At 42.0% G+C, this 25,954-nt stretch overlaps 2 protein-coding genes across 5 annotated transcripts; one reads left to right on the forward strand and one right to left on the reverse strand.

Annotated features, from left to right (window-relative positions):
* The first annotated feature begins 76 nt into the window (after positions 1-76).
* On the forward strand, positions 77-15,733 carry asah2 (N-acylsphingosine amidohydrolase 2). The gene is made up of 21 exons (XM_041858554.2): positions 77-1,274; positions 1,778-1,919; positions 2,152-2,258; positions 2,575-2,718; positions 2,897-3,073; positions 3,284-3,411; positions 5,159-5,236; positions 5,432-5,552; positions 6,135-6,260; positions 6,387-6,476; positions 6,825-6,929; positions 7,533-7,614; positions 8,182-8,297; positions 8,508-8,602; positions 8,900-8,939; positions 12,941-13,039; positions 13,124-13,219; positions 13,314-13,466; positions 13,586-13,642; positions 13,762-13,850; positions 15,046-15,733. The coding sequence occupies exons 2-21, from the start codon at positions 1,787-1,789 to the stop codon at positions 15,242-15,244; spliced, it is 2,235 nt and encodes a 744-aa protein (XP_041714488.2). The 5' UTR covers positions 77-1,274; positions 1,778-1,786; the 3' UTR covers positions 15,245-15,733.
* Positions 15,734-15,795: 62 nt separating this feature from the next.
* On the reverse strand, positions 15,796-24,890 carry LOC121547343 (APOBEC1 complementation factor-like). 4 transcript variants are annotated; one of them, XM_041858557.2, is made up of 12 exons: positions 24,784-24,890; positions 22,051-22,194; positions 21,394-21,528; positions 21,150-21,280; positions 20,695-20,933; positions 20,311-20,475; positions 20,094-20,191; positions 19,539-19,818; positions 18,603-18,796; positions 18,266-18,402; positions 17,415-17,551; positions 15,796-17,145 (listed from the first exon to the last, which is right to left on the reverse strand). In XM_041858557.2, exons 2-12 carry the CDS (start codon positions 22,147-22,149, stop codon positions 16,994-16,996), a joined length of 1,767 nt encoding a protein of 588 aa, XP_041714491.1. In that variant the 5' UTR covers positions 22,150-22,194; positions 24,784-24,890; the 3' UTR covers positions 15,796-16,993. The 4 variants fall into 4 exon arrangements, with proteins under 4 accessions (XP_041714491.1, XP_041714489.1, XP_041714490.1 ...); XM_041858555.2 differs by having other exon boundaries at positions 18,603-18,820; XM_041858556.2 differs by lacking the exon at positions 24,784-24,890 and adding an exon at positions 24,600-24,732 and having other exon boundaries at positions 18,603-18,820.
* Positions 24,891-25,954: the final 1,064 nt, after the last annotated feature.

Raw genomic sequence — 25,954 nt, forward strand, 5'->3', positions numbered from 1 at the left:
TACACGCCCATCCATCCACCCCGACCAACCACCCTCCTTTCGTTTTTCCTTAAGTAACCTTCTATCTTATGTAACCATACCAAATGTAACATATCATACTAATTTCAGTGTCCCAGATTGACATTTACTATGTTACGTCTAGTCTATGAGACTAGTCTGATATAACAGATTTATTTTTCAAACTAATGCTTTAGATTCCTACAGTTGGGAGACAAAAGAGAGTGAAAAGGAGATAAGAATTAGTAACGATGTTCCTCAGTGCCTTTCTTGTTATGATTGTATAGTAAGTGTACCAGTGTCCTCACTAATGTATTTATGTTGAATTAAATGACCGTTTTGAAGTTATACATCAGTATTTAGACTTGAACAGATAGGACGGTGCTTGAATGATCCTGACGCTGATCACCGAAATAGCACACACACTTGAACAATTATGACTCCATTACATTTTCTCCCTGTTTCTGAATGTAAATAATAATGTACTTATTTTAATCCTGTCAGTGTCTTTCCAAGGCAATCATGTTTGCAAAAAGAAATCCTGACTCATTTCTTACTTCTATTCTATTGATTTATTTATTACATTGATTATTGCTTGTGTTTTTCTCTGTTAGAGGAATATTAGATTCCCTATGTCATGTAATTTCTTGCCTATTATGCCAAATAGCTGCATTGTGTGGGCTGTCCCTTGACCAAATTGTAGGTCAGTGATGGAGAGAGAAGTTAACACAGTAAGGTTTTATCGAGGGGTCATGACAATGTCTCTGCTTACTGATGAAGACTGACCCAAATGCCCCTCTCCTCAAATGAAATGTATACCTCAGAACTGTCCTGTTAACCACCCAATGAGAAGAGCTGATTGTGGTGTAACCATGGGAGAAATTAATCCGATAGGAAATAAATAATATTTAGCACACCTTAATCTGTGATTGTTTTAGTTATGTACTGAAGAAGTGATCTTTCTCTACTCAGTTTGGTCACGTGTATAATATTATTTCACTCTGTAATCAACCATATGCATCTATGACCTTTTGGAGTGAAAAATACTTCCAAGTGATATCTAATAGTTATGTAACAAAGCCACCCTTGGACAAGGCTGAGATGTATTTTATTGTACTGTTGTTTTCAATACAGGCTGTAAAACAATATCAGTCATGTTACCTTTGTTCCTGGACTCTACACTATAACCTTGTCGGTCTATTAGACACCGTTCCATTTGTGTTGTCCTTTTCTCCTGAAGATATTGAGCCGTCGCTCAAGGAGCGTGGAAACAATATGTGAGTATGACATGCGTTTACCATGTTGCTTTGCTACGTTGAAATTGGATTCTTATGTATGGGTAATGGCATTTTCTACTCAATGACAAACAAACATTATGCTCTTGTGGTGTGCTATGACATGTCATTCTGCAGTGAACTAGAAATTATTCTACTATTGACTTGTTATCTTGGAATATCATTCAATGTTAGAAAGAATTTGAGCTTCAACAGTTGTGATTGCTTTGGGAATGTTGTCAACTTAGACAGTTTACACTTTCTGTCCAGTTGCAAAATGCATCCATGCAAAAACATAATGAAATTATGTAGCATTAACTGATTTTATTACATCAAGGACTTACGTTTTTCAATAACAATTTATTTCTTCTATTTGCTCTAATTTGCTAATACAAGAGTATCATTAGTGTGCATCTGTCAAGGTTTAAGCTGAATGACTTTATTTATGAAACACTTCTCACATGTCCAAGAAGTGCTTTTATTAACACCATGTCTGTTATGCTCAGTGTTGGGCCATGGCTAGGAGGAAAACCGTGTGCTGTGGCCTGAGCACCCTCGAGGTCACCCTCATGGTCCTGTTTGTGGTCATGACCGCAGTATCTGTGGGGCTCATCTCAGTCATGGCCATCCACTGGGAAGACCGATCACGTAAGAGTTGATCTCCGTTTGTCTCCTTTTGCACATGTGGGTAGTAGTTATTTTAGTGCTTGATAGCAGGGGTTTATCATGTGGTTTATTTATGAATACGAGTAAACGTTCCTGCACACATGACTGCCAAAAATGTAATCTTCATTCAGTTTATTTCTAATAGTCCAATTCAGAAGAATTTGTTTATTTTTGATGGTATGAACAACTGATGTGTAATGTTTTTTGACTACAGAGGAACCAGAGCCTACAGTCAGTCCTACTGCAGGACCACATGAGAACCCATACCTCATAGGGGTGGGTAGAGCAGACTGCACCGGACCCCCTGGGGATGTCCCCCTGGTGAGTGGCAATGGTCCTTCAGGACTCCGAAACTGAAGTTTATTTATTTTTGTATTTTCTTGACTATTTCACAGAGTCATGGATGCTTCTTGCATTACACTAGTGGCATCTCTTGTATGCTCACAAATCATTGTTATAGAGATGTGGCCGAGATTGACCCATCCACATTGAGAAATAACTGATAAGAATCTGTGATAGCATTTATGATGAGAAAATGAGATGAGATCTGTGATAGGAAGTCATCATTTTTAGTTGTTTACAGTTTGCAGGTACAATGCATTAAACCAGGGAAGTTAAGGGTATATCTTTATTCCAGATGGGCTATGCGAACTTGGAGCAGACTGCTGCGGGGATCCACACCCGCCTCTTCAGTAGGGCCTTTATTGTGGATGATGGGAGTAAGAGGGTGGTGTTTGTGACCGCTGACATCGGCATGATCTCTCAGAGGCTACGGCTGGAGGTGAGTTCCAGTATACCGAAACACACACACACACACACACGTTAAGCTCGATCAGCTTTCAGAATCATGGAGGAGGCTGACGGAAATGGAGAACGCAAATGCACTATAAACACACACAAAAAATGCATACGTTTGAAGAAGTAGTCAGTGTTGTCTCATCCAATGCAATGTGTTTTAGGTGCTGAAGGAACTTGAGGTGAAATATGGTAACCTGTACAGACAGGACAATGTGATTCTGAGTGCCACCCACACACACTCTGGTCTGGGTGGGTACTTCCAATACACCCTCTTCATGATCACTAGTAAAGGTTACATCAAACCCTCCATCAAAGCCATCGTCAATGGAATTGTCAAGGTGCCTGTCCCTATGTCACTCTTGACTGCAGTATATAAATCCATATATCTTACTGCCTCAATTTGACTATATTGATAATGTTTTATGCATTACACTACTTGAGTTACATTATTTTGCTATACATGGTATCTAATACAATAAAATGGATGAACTAGTGAAAATGGGTAGGAGTTTGCGGTTTGACAATAAAACCTTTATGTCTCCACTTAGAGCATTGATATAGCACACAGGAATATAAAACCTGGGAGAATCTACATGAGCAAAGGAGAGCTTGAGGAGAGCAACCTAAACAGAAGTCCTCACTCCTACCTCAACAACCCTGCAGAGGAGAGGAACAAGTATGTTTGTACCATTTATTTTATACAGTAGCTCACAAAGTATAAATACAGGATATACAGTGGGGAAAAAAAGTATTTAGTCAGCCACCAATTGTGCAAGTTCTCCCACTTACAAAGATGAGAGAGGCCTGTAATTTTCATCATAGGTACACGTCAACTATGACAGACAAAATGAGAGAAAAAATCCAGAAAATCACATTGTAGGATTTTTTATGAATTTATTTGCAAATTATGGTGGAAAATAAGTATTTGGTCAATAACAAAAGTTTCTCAATACTTTGTTATATACCCTTTGTTGGCAATGACACAGGTCAAACGTTTTCTGTAAGTCTTCACAAGGTTTTCACACACTGTTGCTGGTATTTTGGCCCATTCCTCCATGCAGATCTCCTCTAGAGCAGTGATGTTTTGGGGCTGTCGCTGGGCAACACAGACTTTCAACTCCCCTCCAAAGATTTTCTATGGGGTTGAGATCTGGAGACTGGCTAGGCCACTCCAGGACCTTGAAATGCTTCTTACGAAGCCACTCCTTCGTTGCCCGGGCGGTGTGTTTGGGATCATTGTCATGCTGAAAGACCCAGCCACGTTTCATCTTCAATGCCCTTGCTGATGGAAGGAGGTTTTCACTCAAAATCTCACGATACATGGCCCCATTCATTCTTTCCTTTACACGGATCAGTCGTCCTGGTCCCTTTGCAGAAAAACAGCCCCAAAGCATGATGTTTCCACCCCCATGCTTCACAGTAGGTATGGTGTTCTTTGGATGCAACTCAGCATTCTTTGTCCTCCAAACACGACGAGTTGAGTTTTTAACAAAAAGTTATATTTTGGTTTCATCTGACCATATGACATTCTCCCAATCCTCTTCTGGATCATCCAAATGCACTCTAGCAAACTTCAGACGGGCCTGGACATGTACTGGCTTAAGCAGGGGACACGTCTGGCACTGCAGGATTTGAGTCCCTGGCGGCGTAGTGTGTTACTGATGGTAGGCTTTGTTACTTTGGTCCCAGCTCTCTGCAGGTCATTCACTAGGTCCCCCCGTGTGGTTCTGGGATTTTTGCTCACCGTTCTTGTGATCATTTTGACCCCACGGGGTGAGATCTTGCGTGGAGCCCCAGATCGAGGGAGATTATCAGTGGTCTTGTATGTCTTCCATTTCCTAATAATTGCTCCCACAGTTGATTTCTTCAAACCAAGCTGCTTACCTATTGCAGATTCAGTCTTCCCAGCCTGGTGCAGGTCTACAATTTTGTTTATGGTGTCCTTTGACAGCTCTTTGGTCTTGGCCATAGTGGAGTTTGGAGTGTGACTGTTTGAGGTTGTGGACAGGTGTCTTTTATACTGATAACAAGTTCAAACAGGTGCCATTAATACAGGTAACGAGTGGAGGACAGAGGAGCCTCTTAAAGAAGAAGTTACAGGTCTGTGAGAGCCAGAAATCTTGCTTGTTTGTAGGTGACCAAATACTTATTTTCCACCATAATTTGCAAATAAATTCATTAAAAAATCCTACAATGTGATTTTCTGGATTTTTTCTTCTCAATTTGTCTGTCATAGTTGACGTGTACCTATGATGAAAATTACAGGCCTCTCTCATCTTTTTAAGTGGGAGAACTTGCACAATTGGTGGCTGACTAAATACTTTTTTTCCCCACTGTAGCTTATAGACCAGGCTTGGTCATATTCATGAATGTTTCAGAAATTGGTTTATATTGAAGACTCCCAATCATACAACCTTTTACAGGTATAAATCCAACACAGACAAGCAGGTCACGCTTCTGAAGTTCACAGACCTGGATGGAGATGGTATGGGCATGCTCAGGTAAATGGAAACACGTTTCCACCTCTTATGTGCATCATACAAACCCAACCAGTGGCCTGTTGGTGTCAACATCTAGCTATAATTACTTATGAGAATGGCAGTGAGATGTCCTCTGTCTTCGAGGCCCTCTGACCCATTGGTTCTTTGGCATTCACATTTATCAGACACATTGACATATGGCCCCTTCACTTTCAGCTGGTTCGCTGTCCATGCTGTCAGTATGAACTACACCAATCAGATGGTCAGCAGTGATAACGTGGGCTATGCCTCTTACCTACTGGAGCAGGAGAAAAACATTAACTTCTTGCCTGGAGAGGTGAGGTTTCATTATCCTTATCTAAACAACATTTTAATATTTAGTATAATAGATATGTGTGGTGGCTGTTGGACGTTTCCCCAGCGCAACTACAGAATGATTGAATGTGCGTGTTGGGAGAGTGACTCAAGAGTCTGTTGAGAGTTGTGGTGTAACAAATAAATAGAGCCAATCTAAATGTTATTTTTCTGTGATGTTGCACTGAATGTGTAACAAACTTGGCTTCTGTAATTAAATCATGTTAATGTAATTTTCCATTATGCAAGTTGATTAAACCTTGCTCTCCACAGTCACTCAAGAGCTGAGCTTTGGATTTCTTTCTTACTTTAACAAAAACAAAACTTTCAGACTGCTTACAGATGCAAAACCTGGCTTTGATAAGCTAAATTGGGGTATTAGTTCTTTAGAGCTGGGAACATTTCAAGTATTGATTAATGAAGTGATGTTGGAAACTTAAATTCATGGGACATGAAAACAAAATAAATATGAATATGAAATATATTACGTATATTACATTATGTGTAATATATGGAAGATATATGTGACGGATACCTTACTCCATTTGACACTGTCTTGTTCCAGGGGCCGTTTGTGGCAGCCTTTGCCTCCTCTAACCTGGGAGACGCCAGCCCAAACATCAGAGGGCCATTCTGTGCCAACACTGGACTCCCCTGTGATTACCTCAACAGCTCCTGTCCCATCGGAGGGGTGTGTACGGCAGACACAAAACAATAGCAGTACACCATGGAATACTGTAGCAGACATTTACTGAACAGCATCAAAAACACTACAGCTCCAACCTGTGTACACCACCTCTTTTGTGATGTTTTCCAGACAAAAATGTGTATTGCGCTGGGTCCAGCAGGATCTGACATGTTCAACAACACCAAGATCATAGGAGAGAACATTTACAAAAGGGCAAAGGTAAGACATCTTACCAGTCACTATGAGTGATATGCCCATTTTAATTCCATGGTCTGTGAAACAACTTTGCCTCACTGAGAAACCAATTACGTGGATAGATGTTTATCTTCTTCATCAAGAGATTAGTTGAGTTGGTCATCCATATCTAGGTAGCCTAAAGGTCAGGAGCGTTGGCCAGAAACCGAAAGGTTGCTGGTTCGAATCCCTGAGCCGACTAGGTGAAAAATCTGTCTGTGCACTTGAGCAAGGCACTTAACGCTAATTGTCCCTGTAAGTAGCTCTGGATAAGAGCGTTTGCTAAATGACTAAACTGTAAGTGACTGTTATATTGTTGTTTGCCCCCTAAAGGATCTGTATGGTAAGGCCAGTCAGGAGGTGCGTGGGCCCCTCCATGCAGCCCATCAGTGGGTGAACATGACTGATGTGACCGTCCAACTAAACTCTACACACACAGTGAGAAACCCTAACCTTAACCTCTGCACCTGTAAGACCACACAGGGAGCCAAACCGAAGAGTGTGTCGCAAGTAACAAAGTATGCCCTCGATTCAACTTCTCACCTCTGCCTCACTCTTTATCTTAAAACACTGAGATGATGTTCTTGGCATTGACTTTTATGGTGCCTTGCTTTATCAACATCAGAGATAATGCTGGAAGTACTTTCAAGGATAATATAATTCCTTGATGTCGACTGCAGTGTGATATAACTGAAAAATCTGCCGATGTGCCCTTGAGCAAGACACTTGACCCTAATTGCTCCAGGGTCGCTGTTGATAACGGCAGACACTGGCTGTGACCCCACTCTCTGAGGGTGTCTCAGGAAGAGTTGGGATATGCAAAACATACATTTCCAATTCACACATGCGTATTAATACACACTTGTACATGTATGAAATAGGACAAATATAAGCACCCACCTAATAATAATAATAATAATAATTATTATTATTATTATTATTACTATTATTATTATTATAACTGTAGAAGTTTGACCCAGTTGATTTTGATACAGTATGCATTTAATTTTGTGGTTCTGACCAAGCTTGTCTCACAATCAGGGCAGAACCTGTAAACCAGCCCTGGGCCACAGCTTCGCCGCAGGGACTACAGACGGAGGAGGTGACCTCAATTTCACACAAGGTTAGAAACCCTTCTCTGCTTTTCATTGTCCATTATACACTGAGTGTAGGAACACATGCTCTTTCTATGTCATAGACTGACCAGGTGAATCCAGGTGAGCACTATGATCCCTTATTGATGTCACTTGTTAAATCCACTTCAATCAGTGTAGATGAAGGGGAGGAGAAGGATTTTTAAGCCTTGAGACAATTGAGACATGGATTGTGTATGTGTGCTATTCAGAGGGTGAATGGGCAAAACAAAGGATTTAAGCGCAGAACCCAACAGTTTCCCGTGTGTATCAAGAATGGTCCATCACCCAAAGGACATCCAGCCAACTTGACACAACTGTGGGAAGCATTGGAGTCAACATGGGCCAGCATCCCTGTGGAATGCTTTCGACACCTTCTAGAGTCCATTCCCCGACGAATTGAGGCTGTTCTGAGGTCAAAAGGGGGTGCATTAGGTGTTCATAATGTTTTGTACACTCAATGTATATTTCTGTACTATATTTAGATAATTGTCATGTAGATAACCACTCCTCAATGTACTGAATTGTTCTGAAATGTACATGCTGTATGTATCCAGGGGCTGTTGAGGGTGACCCATTTTGGGACGGCATTAGAGATGCACTGCTTGGAGCTCCCTCCAATGAGACACAGGACTGCCACCAACCCAAACCTATTCTCTTCAGCACTGGAGAGGTGAGCACGGTTCTCTTTCTGCCTTTTTCCATTGCAGACCCAGTGCGACCTGAGACTTTCCATGGGCTTGAACTGTGGTGTTAGACTAGGGAAATTGTGTTTCCATAGCTAGGGCTGTGTCAGTGTACTGTACATTATGTAAATGATGTTAAATGTAAATGTCACCAGCGGTGAGATGTGACTGGAACCGTGTCGTTCTCTCTGCCTTAGATGACCTGGCCCCTCCCCTGGCACCCAAGCATTGTGGACGTCCAGATGATCACCATAGGACCTGTGGCCATTGTGGCTATCCCTGGAGAAATGACGTGAGTTTCCACTACAGTGTGTACGTGTGTGGGGGTATTTGACCCTAATAGACCCTAATTTGATTTTCCTCACTATGCTGTCATGGAAAATGTGATTAAGCAACAGTGAGTTGGACTTGAGATGGAACAGGTCGTGACTCTGTGGTCGCTGGTCACGCATTCAGGCGCACATTGAAAGAACAATGCAAATCAACCTTGTTTTGGAGAGAACACAGCACAAAACAGACAGGCCGCAGTGTTTGTTTAGCTGACGTGTTAAAAGACATTGATTGAATTCTGTTTACACGTGTGTTGCAGCACGATGTCAGGAAGGAGGATAAGAGAGGCAGTCAAGCAGGTGAGAATCAAATATCACACACACACTGCATGCATGTACACCCACTCATTAAGGCAAATATTCTGTTAGCATTTTTTATGTTTTAAATGTTCATGGCTGTCATACAAATCAAATTTTATCAAATCACATGCTTCGTAAAAAACAGGTGTGGACTGACAGTGAATTGCTTACTTACGGGCCCTCCCCAACAATGCAGAGAGAAAGAAAATAGAGAAATAATAGAAAAGTAAAACACGTAATAATAAAAGTAATAATAGATACACAATAAGTAACGATACCTTGGCTATAGACAAGGGGTACTAGTACCGAGTCGATGTGCAGGGGTACGAGGTAATTGAGGTAGATATGTACATATACAGTTGAAGTCGGAAGTTTACATACACTTAGGTTGAAGTCATTAAAACTCGTTTTTCAACCACTCCACACATTTCTTGTTAACAAACTATAGTTTTGGCAAGTTGGTTAGGACATCTACTTTGTGCATGACACAAGTAATTTTTCCAACAATTGTTTACAGACAGATTATTTCACTTATAATTTACTGTATCACAATTCCAGTGGGTCAGAAGTTTACATACACTAAGTTGACGGTGCCTTTAAACAGCTTGGACAATTCCAGAAAATGATGTCATGGCTTTAGAAGCTTCTGATAGGCTAATTGACATCATTTGAGTCAATTGGAGGTGTACCTGTGGATGTATTTCAAGGCCTACCTTCAAACTCAGTGCCTCTTTGCTTGACATCATGGGAAAATCAAAAGAAATCAGCCAAGACCTCAGAAAAAAATGGTAGACCTCCACAAGTCTGGTTAATCCTTGGGAGCAATTTCCAAATGCCTGAAGGTACCACGTTCATCTGTACAAACAATAGTACGCAAGTATAAACACCATGGGACCACGCAGCCGTCATACCGCTCAGGAAGGAGACGCGTTCTGTCTCCTAGAGATGAAAGTACTTTAGTGCGAAAAGTGCAAATCAATCCCAGAACAACAGCAAATTACCTTGTGAAGATGCTGTAGGAAACAGGTACAAAGGTATCTATATCTACAGTAAAACGAGTCCTATATCGACATAACCTGAAAGGCCGCTCAGCAAGGAAGAAGCCACTGCTCCAAAACCGCCATAAAAAAGACAGAGTATGGTTTGCAACTGCACATGGGGACAACGGTTGTACTTTTTGGAGAAATGTCCTCTGGTCTGATGAAACAAAAATAGAATTGTTTGGCCATAATGACCATCGTTATGTTTGGAGGAAAAAGGGGAAGGTTTGCAAGCCGAAGAACACCATCCCAACCGTGAAGCACGGTGGTGGCAGCATCATGCTGTGGGGGTGATGCAGGAGGGACTGGTGCACTTCACAAAATAGATGGCATCATGAGGAAGGAAGATTATGTGGATATATTGAAGCATCTCAAGACTTCAGTCAGGAAGTTCAAGCTTGGTCGCAAATGGGTCTTCCAAATGAACAATAACCCCAAGCATACTTCCAAAGTTGTGGCAAAATGGCTTAAGGACAACAAAGTCAAGGTATTGGAGTGGCCATCACAAAGCCCCGACCTAAATCCTATAGAACATTTGTGGGTAGAACTGAAAAAGCGTGTGCGAGCAAGGAGGCCTACAAACCTGACTCAATTACACCAGCTCTGTCAGGAGGAATGGGCGAAAATTCACCCAACTTATTGTGGGAAGCTTGAGGAAAGCTACACAAAACGTTTGACCCAAGTTAAACAATTTAAAGGCAATACTACCAAATACTAATTGAGTGTATGTCATTTCTGACCCACTGGGAATGTGATGAAATAAATAAAAGCTTAAATAAATCATTCTCTCTACTATTATTCTGACATTTCACATTCTTAAAATAAAGTGCTGATCCTAACTGACCTAAGACATGGAATTTTTACTAGGATTAAATGTCAGGAATTGTGAAAAACTGAGTTTAAATGTATTTGGCTAAGGTGTATGTAAACTTCCGACTTCAACTGTAACTAGGAATAAAGTAACAGATAGTAAACAGCAGTGGCGGACAGTGCCGTTTAAGATTTGGGAGGCCAATTTTTGTTTTTATGAGCTTGGCCTTATTTCTATTACAGCATATTGGATGACTGTCATTCATATTCCATTCACCCAGCTCAATGTAACAGCGATAGGTTTAAGCTACTACATGATACTCACATTTTCCCTATACCCATCATAAGGTTGCTACAACCTAGCCTATGAATGAAAGTTTACAACGTAGGTGCAGATCGAGAGAGAATTTTTTGTAATCAAGGTGTCAGACAGTGGCACATTCAATACCGCCTTGCACATTCTTGCCTGCATCTAGCTGATCTAGGGTGTAATCATTAGTCCAAACAGTTGCAATCAAGTGTATTGGAAAGATTCTGGTATGTTTATCCCCATTTCGTTCCGTTTGCTTCTGTTTAAGAAACGTTTTTTATTCAACAGAATTGGAGGAATGAATACACCCCTGATCACCAGCAAACACATTTTACTTTCATAGCAGCCACATACTGTTTGCATGATCATTTTGCTCGTTGTATAATTCCTTCTTGCATCTAAGCGCTCTTCTCCTCTCACCTTTTCCCTTCGCTTGTGGACTTCATTGCACAACACAACAGCTATCTGTGACCAGGTGAAAAAACCTTTCCAAGCCAAACCTTCATACCATAACCGCTACACAAAGCCTACATCGTTGTCCCCATATTAGCTAACATCATAGTCAACATAGCTACTAGAACTAACGCATTAGTAAACCTGCTACAATCATGCAGTACAGTGTACAGCAAGCAGTTTAGTAGTTACACCGGTGGGCCGCGGTGGAAATAAATGAATAAAACCAAAAGCTAACCTTGACTTGGAAGAGTTCCAGTGTTGAATAGCCATAGCCAGCTTGCTAACATAGCATCCCACTCTGTTTGAGCCGGGTGATTTAGTAGGCGAAAGTGAAAAAAAATCCTAAGAGATATATATATATATATATATAGCTATCTCTCTCTCTCTCGCTTCTCCTTCATTTTTGTAGAAATGTAATTTGTTCAAAACTGTTCAACTATTGTCTTTCTCTCTCTTTGGGTCAACTACTCACCACATTTTATGCACTGCAGTGCTAGCTAGCTGTAGCTTATGCTTTCAGTACTAGATTAATTCTCTAATACTTTGATTGCGTGGACAACATGTCAGTTTATGCTGCAAGAGCTCTGATAGGTTGGAGGACGTCCTCCGGAAGTTGTCATAATTACTGTGTAAGTCTATGGAAGGGGGTGAGAACCATGAGCCTCCTAGGTTTTGAATTGAAGTCAATGTACCCAGAGGAGGACGGAAACTAGCTGTCCTCCGGCTACACCATGGTGCTACCCCAGAGAGTGCTGTTGAGGCTACTGTAGACCTTCATTGCAAAAGGTGTGTTTTAATAAATTATTTGGTGAATATATTTAGTATAGTTTTATCTAAAAAGGATAACTTTTTTAAATTTTCATTATAAAAAAAAAAAATGAAATTCACTGAGGGGGATGGTCCTCCCCTTGCTCCTCTGGGGAGCCTCCACTGGTAAACAGTAGCAGCAGCGTATGTGACACTGGTGAGTCAAACAAGTTAGTGCAAAAAGGGTAAATGCAGATAGGGTCAATGCAGAACTAACGATTTAAAAGTCTTATGGCTTGGGGGTAGAAGCTGTTCAGGGTCCTGTTGGTTCCAGACTTGGTGCATCAGTACCGCTTCCATGCGGTAGCAGACAGAACAGTCTATGACTTGGGTGGCTGGAGTCTTCGACAATTTTTATGGCCTTCCTCTGACACCGCCTGGTATAGAGGTCCTGAGGATCTGAGGGCCAATGCCAAATCTTTTCAGCCTCTTGAGGGGGAAGAGGCATTGTTGTGCCCTCTTCATGACTGTGTTGGTGTGTTTGGACCATGATGAGTCCTTAGTGATGTGGACACCCGCTCCACTTCAGCCCCATCGATGTGAATTACATGATGCTTGTGAATGTGTTTGTTGATCAGGAACTGGAGGCCCAGGGAACATTCAGTAATGCAGAGGTGGTCATCGCTGGCCTGTGCAACATCTACACTCATTACATCACCACCTATGAGGAGTACCAGGTACGAGAGAACAAGAGATTTTGAGTGGTACCTGATCTGATCACAAAAGGGCCCATAGTCACTGATTAGTATTGTTTTCCACAGATCCAGCGTTATGAAGGAGGGTCCACCATCTACGGGCCTCATACGCTTTCTGCATACATCCAGAAGTTTAGAGGCCTGGCCAAGGCCATTGCAGAGGTGAGGACCACATACTGTACAGTACATGTACCGGCTCCTGTTACAGTGAATGTCCTTTTCCAGCTGACTATATTTCAACCTCCTATGCTCACAGGGTAAAGAGCAGGAGCTGCCCAAGGGTCCTGAGCCCCCTTTCTTCAAGGAGAGTCAGCTGTTCAGCTTGCTTCCTGCTGCGGCTGTAGACAAAAAGCCAGTCAACACCACGTTTGGAGAGGTTTTAGAGCAAGTGGACCCAGAGTACAGGGTTGTAAGTCTGACTTGGTCAAAAGGCTATGAGCTGATGTTTTTTTAACTTGTTTACAACGTCAATGCTGAATCTCCTCAGCATATGAATGTAGTTCAAGGGATGTTCATGTATTCCTGTAGGGGGATGTTGCTTCTGTTACATTTGTTGCAGGGAATCCAAGACACTCAGGAGACATGGTGAGAGCGCAACCTTACACTTAACTATTATCATTGATGGTATTATACTTCTTCATATACCTTGGTTGTATAGTATGTAGCACATCACTGATGACACCACTGATACCATGTCATTTCAGAGAGACAAGACCTTTGTCACTGTGGAAAAGTATCACAACAGCACAGCAAACTGGGACGTCGTTCACACAGATGCATCTTGGGAGACAAGGTAGAGCATTTCCTGTTCATTCAAATTCCTAATTTCAGACACACTGTATATCGGACACAATCCATTTTATTAGAGCTTGATATAATTTTATTGGCCGCTGTAAATAAATAATTAGCAGCGCCTGGAAAAATATCTGTTTGGTTTGATTATTTTATCTGACAAGCACAGAATGCTTATTTGGCATTATTCACATCAGGCCTTATCTCTCAAGGACCTCTCATTGATAAAGTTGTGCTGAGCCAGCACCTTGTAGCTGATTATCACCACAGCTTAACACACAGGCTGCTATTAAAGGGATATTGCGAGATTCTGGCATTTAAGCCATTATTCTACTTACCCAGTCAGATTAACTCGTGGATACCATTTTAATGTCTCTGCGTGCAGTATGAAGGAAGTTAGCGGTAGTTTCCGAGCCAATGCTAACTAGTGTTAGCGCAACGACTGGAAGTCTACAGGTACGCTAGCATTGCTATTGTACCTGTAGACTTCCAGTCATTGTGCTAATGCAAGTTAGCATTGGCTTAGTTGTCTCGCGAAACTACCACTAACATCCATCATACTGCACGCAGAGACATAAAAATGGTATCCACAAGTTCATCTGACTCTGGGTAAGTAGAACAATGTTTTAAATGCCAGAATCTCGCAGTACCCCTTTAAACACAGGCTCAAATCCAGGTTCAAAATGACACTCAAGATGCGTCTAAAGAAATCATAAGGATGTAGACTGTATTTAAATTGACAGAGATTATTGATGGCCGAGTAGGTCGTTCATTGGCACAGTTCGGCTACGATGTTAATTGCAAGCATAACAAGTATTTTTGAGAGGAGCATTGGTAGGTTGTGCAGTATGGTTGCTTGGGGGTGGTTTTTAGAGCTTGTATAGCCCAATTAGGGTTACATTTAGCCCGCTGTTCAATAAGGTCAGCATTGGTCTACTGACCTCCATGGTGTGGTCATGATGAGTCTAAAGCCTGATATGTCTGTGTGACAGTAACAAGTCACAGTCTCTTTGATCAGCTCAGTCAACATCATCCGGACTACATCAGAGGTGGAGGTGGGGGGGGGGGGGGTGAATGGAAGGTGACACTGATCCCTCATGTGCCTTGTGTTCTTGTCTTGTTTTCTTCTTTTCTCTCTCTTCTCTTGTCTTGTAATTTCTCCTTCTCTACACTCCTCTTGTCCCCTTTCCCAATAGGTTTCACTGGGTAAAGAATGGAGCGGAGAGCAACGCTACCATTGAGTGGCACATCCCTCTGTCAGCCCAGGCTGGCTCCTACAGGATCCGACACTTTGGACACTACAAACAGCGGAAGGGAATCCTAGAGACTGTGATCACAGCGTATGAGGGTGTTTCAGATGTCTTCAGAGTCTCCAAAATAACGTATTATTACTAACCACTGATCATTGAATACGACTAGACCAGCAGTGGAAATACGGCAGATTATAGTGTACACTTCTAGTGGCCCTGATATGATATGATAATGAGTATGAAAAATGTATGCACTCACTAACTGTAAGTCGCTCTGGATAAGAGCATCTGCTAAATGACTAAAATGTAAATGTAAATAACGATTGTATGTTCTCTATTTCAATGCAATACAATGCATGTACAGTACTAAAGCACTAAACAAGTCCCATGCTTCAAAACACAACCAGCTTTTGGGTTGACGTGCAAAAAGCCCATGTGCCAAATGGGGACTACACTCAACAGGGTGTGAGGGAAAATACGTGTGGTTTTGAATGCCGGGCAGCTTTAGTGCTATTCTATATCTCATCTCCCATGGAAGTTAAAATAATTTGTTTATGATCAGTTTATTCACATGTTTTTAGCATGTAATTATGTGCAGTCCTAATTTTTTATATAATTAAATTATTGAAGTATTGTGGCACTTTTCTTAGTTATATGTAAAAAAATAAAGTTGTAATAAAGTGAAGAAAGCAATTCTCAAAATGCAATTTGTTTATTTATCATGGGCAATTACAGTTCATGACACGTTATAATTACCCAAGCAGTACCACATGTAGTTTCACAAAAGTATACCCATTTCTCCTTACATTTCAGATTTGTATTTATTTCACCCCTTTACGATTTGCTTTTATGGGATTTAAGATAAATTACTGAGGCACAGAGATTTTGAAATATCCAAAAACAATATAACTATACAAATAGTGTTGGATTTCTGGTATAAAAATACGTTCTAAGTGCTATACACACTTTAATACTGTCACTGCTTAGGCATTTTCATATTTATCAGTGTTGTTTTGTGCCCTGATAAGTGTGTTCACACTTCCAATGTCCATGTTCACAGGCCTAGGTTGGGTGTAAAGTAATAAGGAAAATAAGCAAAATAGAATGACATCAATCTCTGTCCAAGATGATTGTCCATAGCTAACACTCCAATGTAAAATCAGACATTTTGACAATAAATATCCTATGACTAAAACAGACACGTTTGCACAGACTTCCATAGACAACAAAACCTTAAAATATTAAAATAGGCAGTTCAGCTTCACAGCTTGGGGATGGTTTTCATTTTCTGCACACTATAACATCGGAAAAGAGAGGGAAACAAATTCTGTGTGTGCGTTTGTAAATACTGACACACAAATAGCACAAAATAAATAAACCCACGCCAGTGTTTTTAGTCTAACAATGTACAACTGTGCAACAACATCAAAAGGCACTTGCAGCACATGTAGGTAGAAATTAAAGGTCACCATTGAAACTATGGCAGAAATGGTATCCCTGACATTTGCAAACTCTATTTCTATCAATGATTTATGAGGAAATGTAAAGAAGACTTTTAGGGAAAATTGAATAAACTTGAAAGGGACACCACAACCTCTATTGGGTCAAAGGAAACCACTAGTCCATCACTATGAACCAGCAGCTGTGTCATAAAAACAATGAGTTGAAAAAAGACTTGGCTGTCAATATAATGATAAACTACATCATAAACAATCTACTTCTGACAATTTGCTAACTCTATAACATTTAATTGTGGTCCTCTACCACTAAATAGATCAACACAATCAAATGACATTTACATAATGGATACTACATAGTTTTACACAGTCTGAGAATGTATATACTAAGAAAGAATGCTGGTGACTGAGATGAAGATCCAGGATGGCCCTAGAACTTAGAACACTCCATAACCGTCTCCACGGGTTGCCACGGCGAAGGCCGGATATCCCTCGTAGGTAGCGTATGCTGTCAGGTCCTGGCCCAGGGCGACAGCCTGTTTGAGCTGGGAGGCAGCTACTGAGGCTGAGGTGTTCGCTATTGTGTAACCTGCAGATCAGGAGAAAGGACGTGGATTGAATGACCATTCAAATTAGTAAATTTAAGTTGTTTCATCTCATATCTTGCTGTTATTGTGTGTATGATAAATGTTTTCTAGAACCTATCACAAACTGGCACTTGCCAGCATATGTAATTAATGAACTGCCTTTTGGTTTGGTTAGTATTTGTAGTGTATACCTTTATGTGGTTCTAGGCTAGCGACCTACTCTAGAGAAAGGGTTGGATGATGGTTAGTCTTATGGACCTTTACAACATACCTGGGAATGCAGCTGCTGCTGCAGAGGAAGCCTCAGCGCCTTCTGTCTGCAGCCCCAGGGTCTGCAGGGCATGCTCCGCAGCATGAACCTTGGCCTCATCCATAGCTGTACACAGCTTGGCTGGGGTGAACGGATGCCTGGAGGAAGGAAAGAAGGGAGGAAGAAAAGGGAGAGTAGGTTAAAGGAGAAGTTGATGTTGTAAATGCAAATAGCATGTAATAGAAGTGCCCAGCCTCTCTTTTTGCGTTTTCCACTTGGTTTTGAGAAACCTACCCCACTAGCGATAGACTTCCTCATGCTTATTCAGCAGTTGTGTCATTACGAACTTCATCCACAACGTTATATTCCATGTTGTGTGACTCGAGCTATAGCCTACCTTTCCGTGTGCGCGGGCTACACGGAAGAAGTATCGCTTGAGTCGCACACACAACATGCATAACATGGAATATAACGTTGCGGATAAAGTTCGGAATGACACAATTTCATGTGTACAACATCTAAAGACCTGCATCACTATACTGAGACCGTTGCTGTTTCTAAAGGGACAATATCTGGGTGTTTTTGGAGTCTGTGTTAATGTTTTATCTGTGTCCTTGCAACTGCTTAACGAGCATGAGGAAGTTTATCGCTGGTGGATTACGTTTCTCAAAACCAAGTGAAATCGCAAAGAAAGTGCCTGGGCACTTCTGTAACATGCCATTTACATCCAAAATACAGATTTGGTTAAAAAAAGTGAACTTCTCCTTTAAAAGGTTACGTTATCCAAAGGGGTCCTTCGATATAGGAAGCCACTACTGAAAACGTAACGGATGTGTGTACAGTAGACTCCAAAGTGTGGCTGTGTTTCTTACACATTAGGGTATTGGTTGGCCAGAGCCGGAATGGTGACTTTGTAGAGGAACAGTTGCCTTTGATCAAGTCCGATGGCAGAGTGAAGCTGGTAAACTGGCTGCCCCCAGTTGTTCTTCTGACACACGTCCTCCAAGATCTGGAAGATGATGCATTAATCAATACATATCCATAGATCAATCAATGATATGACATTGTTGTTCTGCAACATTCAATTATTGAGTGAGCAGAATTCTGAATACGTTATTTAGGGCTAATAAGTAAGTGTGTGTGTGTGTGTCTTTTTGTTGTTCCTCATTATGCAGTTCTCATGCATTGCCTCGTCTGGGAGGTGTGTACCTGTGGCGCATGTTTGATACCGGGAGGCTTCATAGACACAGGGTTCATGGGCGTGAGCTCCATGCCCGGCAGCAGGTCAAAGAGCTTGTCGTCGGGGCGCTTGTCTGTCTTTAGCTGGTAGGTGGCACAGCCTCGGCCTACACCTGCATAGGCAAGGTATCCGCGACCACCCATCCCGCGCACCCCCGCTGCCCCTACAGGTACATTCATGTAAATTTCTAGGAATGCAAGAAGGCATTAAATCAAATCAAATCACCAGAAATCACCTGGGGTTCCATCAAGACTCCGTAAACACTGATTATGGTGTCATCCAGGCCGGCACAGTACAGTGATTCTCATTTTCACTGCTTAAAGCTGTGGCGTTATTTCGATTTTTTGGTAGTCATTCAATGGCTCCATTTTCGACACGTTCAATTCCCCCCAAATCCAACTTGATTGAATGTTTGCACTTGTCATACTAGACTGTAATATGCAGCCATGGAGAGCACATTTTGAATGACAGTCAGACATCCTAAATCTCATACTACTATAAATAAATCAGGACAGCATAATAGTGCTAAATGCATGAAAATTTATAACTTATCTCTATTAGGAGATCAAACATAGACATTAATGAAATAACATATACTGTATCATTGCAAAATGTGGATTTGGCTCCAGACTTGTTTAACATTTGAATCAAGTATTTTATAGCATGCTGTGATTCAAACGATTCATTGCAATTTAGACCAAAGCAATTTCAGTTTAATCTTTCAGTGAAGTGTTGATGTTGGAAGATACCCATCGAGGCTGGTTGGATTTGGATATCTCAAGTGATTATATCAGATACCATTGATCAAATCAGGTACTCAAAGACAAAGATTGGTAGATTAATGGCCATATCTATCTGTGTCTCACTGATAGGCTATGGAGAGGAAGCAGAGAGAGGGTACCCACCTCTAACCGATGGTGTGCGCACGAGGCCACGGCCACCCACATGCCCCTTGGCACTGGGGAAGCGGAACTGATTAGGAATTGCAGCATATGCCTGTGGGGCGTAGAACACGGGGGCACCCAGGTAGGCTGCTGAGGGGTCATACACCTGGCTCAGTGTGTAGGCGTACTCCCCCTGGAGCAGGGCCCCACCTCGGCCACCTGTACCTCGGGTGTAGCGCACGTAGCTGTCCTTATCCACCGGCTTGGCCAGGGTCACCTCCACGGGAGAGCCATCCACCAGCTAGGGGAGGAGTTGACATTTAGGAAGTATTCAGTGTAGAGGATGGTTGTGTGGCTGGATCATGCATTGTTGTGTGATATTGCTTGGTTCTGATGGCTCAGTGGCTGGAGCCTGATACTGATGTGAGTTTGATTCCCACATGAGTTGCATGTATTGAATATGTGTTAACTGGGAGTCACTTTAGATAAAAGCATGTGTCATCATGACATTACATGTCCTGGGATAGACCAGTGCGAGAGAGAGGCCAGTGAGAGAGATCGTGTTAGAGATCACACCTTTCCATTCACTGCGTCCATGGCGCTTAACGCGTCCTCTCTCTGGGTGAAATGGACAAAGGCGTAGTCTCTGATCTTCTTCACTCTCTCCACAGCACCTGTGGATCATTAACATACATCCGCATATTAACCCCATTACAACACACAGTCACATACAGAAACTCGTTGTTGAACCCAAATGTGACACACTATCCGGCTGTACTGTAACTGAACCTGCCTGGTTTGATACTGTTGAACTCCTTCTCAATGGTCTCTTCTGTGGTAGCCAGCATCAAGTTCCTCACATAGAGAATCTTCACCGTTGCCATGGTGTCCTCGTCCACTTCCACTTCAGGCTCCGCCCAGTCTACGGCGATGGCGTGTCCCCACAGCTGGATCCTCCCTGGGGAAGAAGATCAGGAAGTTCAACTCTTCAGCCAATCAGCCCACCCAAAGTCATAAGATCCAAATTAGTTTTCATAGGCAAAAGTCTCAAAGTCATCATGATCCAGTATTATATACTATATCCTTCCATAGGGTTATGTTACAATGATGTTGTTTTTAGACTGACTGTGATTCTCAGTACTATGACTGTTAATAGTATAAAATAAGGGTCCAGTACCTGGCAGTAGTTTCCTTCTGGCCATGGCTGCAGCGCGGTGACTGTCGTACTCCACAAAGGCGAAGCCCCTGTTCTTGGTCTTGTCCGCAGCACTGGGGTAAACAATCACCTCCAACACCCCATCTGTCACTTTCTTCATCTCCATCAGGATCTCCTCTCTCTTCTTGGATTTGGGGATGCCCCCCACAAACAGACGACAGTTGTCCACACTGGCACATACGCCTAGGAGCCTTCCGTTCCTGGAGGATAACCGGATTGAATTGAATGGAAAGATTGATTTAGTTTGTCAACAATACACACAATTAAATCAGATATTGTTGCTGTATGATGATGAAGAGAGTGTTGGTAGTCCTGCAATGAGTTTTCCATGACTCAGGCACAGGTTTCTGGTAGCTGACCGTTAGGCTACACAGGGCTTTTTCTCCATTTCATTTAATTGTGTCATGATTGCTTACCTGATCTCATAGTTATTGAGCTGTTTCATGGCGGTCTTGGCTTCATTTTTGGTGGTGAAGGTAACAAATGCATATCCCCGATTATTGCCATTGAAGTCCATCATCATCCGAACCTCATAGATCTTCCCAAACTATGAACAGAAAGGGGATTTATTTGAAAACAAGGACATACAACAGGTTACACTTTGGGAACTGTTATAATTGGGCAAACATCTCTTACTTTAATTGGGCAAACATCTCTTACTTTCTCACAGAGGGGGACCAGCTCATCCTCGAAGAGGTCCCTGGGTAGCTTCCCCACAAAGATCTCACTGCCCCTCTCTGGGGGATGGCCTTCCCAGCCTGGAGGGGGCCCACCGTACCTCCTCTGACCATTCTCCTGTGGAAACAACCGGAATGAGTAACCAGTGGTACAGGGCTTGTAAGGATATCCTACCACTTTAAAGCCCTTTGTAACGCAGGTTTCATTCCGAATTAGAGATTTGAGCATTCATATAGAAATCTCCCTGATATCTTCATTTGGTATGATCTTGTAGTTGTGCACAAATTTCCCACACAATCCACATAACAATAAAGTATGAGCTGTAGAATCCCCAACCAAATTAATTTGCCAGGGACCAGACTGCAGCAAAAACAGACAAAGGGATCCAGTTGTTTGTCTCTTCCACCACAGGGTGGTGCCCCATTATCACTTGTCATGACCGAGGCCAAGCGAAAGAGCTCACACACACATAAATAGGTTTGAAACTGATGGAGAGGCATTGGCTTTTATCAGAGCCACACATTACACATAAACTCCATAAAGAAGGATGACTTTTGTGTGGGGGCCATATGATAGTATCCAACACTGCATTGGTCATAGACTGGATAAAGCACTAAATGCTTGGGGTCTGGTTCCTACCTGAAATAATTGATATCCTGTGCGCTGAATGAGTGCACGCAGCGACACCTCTTTCTGCATGCCCGTCAGTCCATCCCCGGATTTTTGATTAGATTCCATTGAGAGCGATTGGCAGCAATAAATCAGCAAAATTAGGGGTGCTCACTGAAATTAAATCACAGTTCAGAACACATCAGTGACAACATCGCTAAACAACCCATACATTACCTGACTGAACTGGAGCTCAACAGGTCAACAAATCACACTGTTACCATGCCTTCTTTTGCTACTATTTTTACTTTTTTGGCATAAACTCTTGAACTGCTTCAAATCAAATTTTATTTGTCACATACACGTGTTTAGCAGATGTTATTGGGGGTGTAGCAAAATGCTTGTTCAGACCTTCAGTAATGTATCACATTTGCTCATAAATACACTTTGGCCTTTACAGAATGAGCAGGTATGATTTAGGCTGATTAGCACCTCCAACATGTACTCAGTTGTTATGCACTAATGCCATTGCTCCATGTTATGACAACATGTAGAGAGAAGCCTATTTCATTCAGTTCCTGGTCAAGGACAGCTATGTAATTATTAACAGAACTCAGCCAACCACAGGAACAGCAGACCACCGCTGAGGCCCCTTTTGTCTCAATCTATTCCACCCACCACCATACACATCTTCCCCACTCTCTCACACTCATGTACTGTCACATAAGAAATACATGAAGTGTTTATGCAACAGCTTTGAATAAGGGTCCCTTAATCAATCCTTTGATTTTCAATGGCCAATCACAAGACACAAGACGCCCAACGCTAGCACACTATAGGCTACTTCAAGATAATCCCCTTTTGTTGGTAAGAGGTTGATTAAATCAGCAGGAAGATACAGTAAACAGACAACTGAGTGTTGCAATCATTTCCATTCTGATTGAGAGGCCTTTCTTTGTTTCTTTCCACACATATGGATCAAAGAGAGAGGTGCTGCTAGTGACGACAAGGCCCCACTCCTCCAGATCAGAAGGGGTCAAAGGGTACGTGAGGGGTGACGGCCACTCAAACGATCTTCAAACGTTCTCAAGTGCTAATCATGACGGAAATGATGATATCATGCACACACTGTCTTCTTCACCTTGAAATGTTTCCAAATATAGTCAAACCTACCTCTCCTTTCAGAAAGTGAATTCTGCCAACACACACAAGCCCACAGATGGCTTTGTTTTCACTGTTCACTCCTCATCACTCTCCTCAACGGCTGTCCGGGAAGGCTTTGTTGTAAATGTCAAGACGCCAGGCAAAATAAGAAATACTGGAGTTGACCTGCTCCCGGGTCGAGCACCATCATTCACGACAGTCAAGCCAGATGTGATATGGTTTCACTCTCTCATTTCAGATTGTTTGTTCACAATGTCATCAGTAACAATACTGGGACCCAAGTCATGTATTTTCATCTGTGAATTCAATATTAGCTGCCATTATGATACTCTCCAAGCCTGTGTCTAGAGAGATGAGTTATTGCGGAATCATTCACTAGCAGAACATTAGCGTAGGCAGCCAGCCATGGCAACATCACTCTTCTATTCCCCGACCAAGAAACACCCTCAATGAATCTCTACTGTCAAAGATGAGGTATTGGGTTACGCGGGTGCCACTTTAAGCCTAAGTAAACACCTGGGGAGGAAAACGGACTTTAGGTTCTATTTCTGTTCCGGGTGGCTTGGAGAGAAGGCGTTGTTAGGAGGGTAGGCCCTTAGTGGACATAATACTACAGGACTCCATTACTCTCTCTCTCTCTGTCTGGGGTTCTCTTCATGATAGCCTGGTTACCGTTTGCGTAAACAAGATAACTAGACGGAGGCTTATCTGGCGGTGATCAGTACCTGCTTTTTGGAGCTTTGTTGACTGAGGCTAAATACACACAGGGCTGAAGGCCACTGGGTTGGCTGCTGTTGCTGCTGGAAAAATGAGTCCGAAAAGATTTAGAATACAAATTATATAAAATAGTTCAGACTTATGTCCCTTTTGGAGTCATTAGTCACACGTTTTATGAATTATCTTTCCTTTCAAGAAGAGCCCCTTTAAAGTTTATTTGGTCATTATGTATTTTTTCCACTGGACTTGACTAAGGTTCCATATGTTTATTGGCATCTGGCCTACATACCATACCTTATGGTGTATTTCATAGGATTAGATTTCAGTTGAAAGAGCTACTGTTAATCAGTTTGTCTTATATGAAACTGTAAGCACCCTACTGTGACTACTACGCCCTTACTGTCATAGAATCAACAATTGACAAATACAAATGATTGACCGGCTACAAAAGTATAAACGACTGAATTAAAATGACTATTTTAAACAAGGCTCTTCCCCGTCTTCAACATCAACACAATTAACAGAAAATGACAACCCACTGGGCACACACTGGTTGAATCAAAGTTGTTTCCACATAATTTCAATGAAATTACATTGAATCAACATGGAATAGGCATTGAATTGATGTCTGTGCCCAGCGGGAACCAACCATCTACATGAAACTATCTGACCATGCCCCCCTCCCTCTGCTTTCTTACCTTGACCGTGTCCTCAGAACCATACAAGTCACCCAACACAACATTTGACCACCGGTGATCAGTTAGATCTGTCACATGAAAAGCATCCCCAGTGCTAAGAGAGCAGATCTCCAAGGGGAGATTTTTTTACAAGACTCCAAAGCAGCAGACACACATGAAGGAAGAGTTAGGGAGCTAAGCTTACCTGAGCAATTCCAGAGATCACCACCCAGAAGACTCAGTCCTTCATTCTGGTGAATTTAGCAACGTGTTACTGGGGTGATTCTGTAATCACATCATATCAAACTCCAAAGGTCCACTGTCCCGCAGCTGCTTTATGAGCCTGCGGGGTTAAACTTTAACCAGCCCTATCTCTCTCTCTGCCTCTCTGCCTGCAGAGAGAGGAGCCCTTTGACCAGGCACAACAAGATCATGGTGCTCTCACCCAGACACAGTCTCACTGCTCACTTAAATAAACACCACATTATATACTTTCAAGTCAATATTACTATTTTTAGTAATATTAAATCACAGTATTAACCTTAAACTTTTGACTTAAGAATATGTGTTTTTCTGTTTAAGAGATAGGGCCACAATTACATGGGTGTAAAGTAAAGTAAATGACTGGGTAGTACTCTGATAGCGAGAGCTATTTATTCTGTTATTATGTGTCATCAAAAAGAATAACATCAAAGTGACACATTATCCTCCATTTGTCAGTGAAAGACCTGCAGGTAAACAAGCTACTGAGATGCCATGTTGTCGTGCCACGGAGTTTGCTGTTTCATCTTGTTTGTTTGTGTGACATATCACCTACATTCAACAGGCAGGCAGAGTCTTCCTGCTTGGTACACTTTTACCCTCTCAGGGTTTTTACCAGGTGTTTCTCTGTCTAGCTGTTCACATCAACACCACTAATCAGAGTTGGCCTCCTAGCTGGGATGAATAAGAGGTAGGGGAGACCGGGGATGATTGTAACACGGGATAGTTGTAACACTCAATATCTCCAATCAGGAACTAGCTAAAATCATGTGACTCATTGCACATGCTCAGTTTAGTCTTCAACCCTCATGTGAAGAAGCAAGAGCCTGTGACAAACTGAGGTAAGAAAGTAATTTTTTGGCCACATTTGTTTTTGTGATGGCATCACCTGCTTTGTAGTTAGTCACCAAACTTATTTCAGGTTTATACCCAGTTTGTGTAGATATATTTGATGTAAGTTAGCAATGCTAATGTTTGAAGCTAGCTAATGGCTACAAGGGTCAGGGTTAGATGTAACAAGCCTAATGAGGTCTGGGTGCAGTCCTGGGAATGCAAATGATGGGCCCACCAAGACTGTACCCCAGGACTACCATACCACTGTCACAACTGTGACT

The sequence above is a fragment of the Coregonus clupeaformis genome, chromosome 31, assembly GCF_020615455.1.
Source record: "Coregonus clupeaformis isolate EN_2021a chromosome 31, ASM2061545v1, whole genome shotgun sequence".
Classification (NCBI taxonomy): domain Eukaryota; kingdom Metazoa; phylum Chordata; class Actinopteri; order Salmoniformes; family Salmonidae; genus Coregonus; species Coregonus clupeaformis.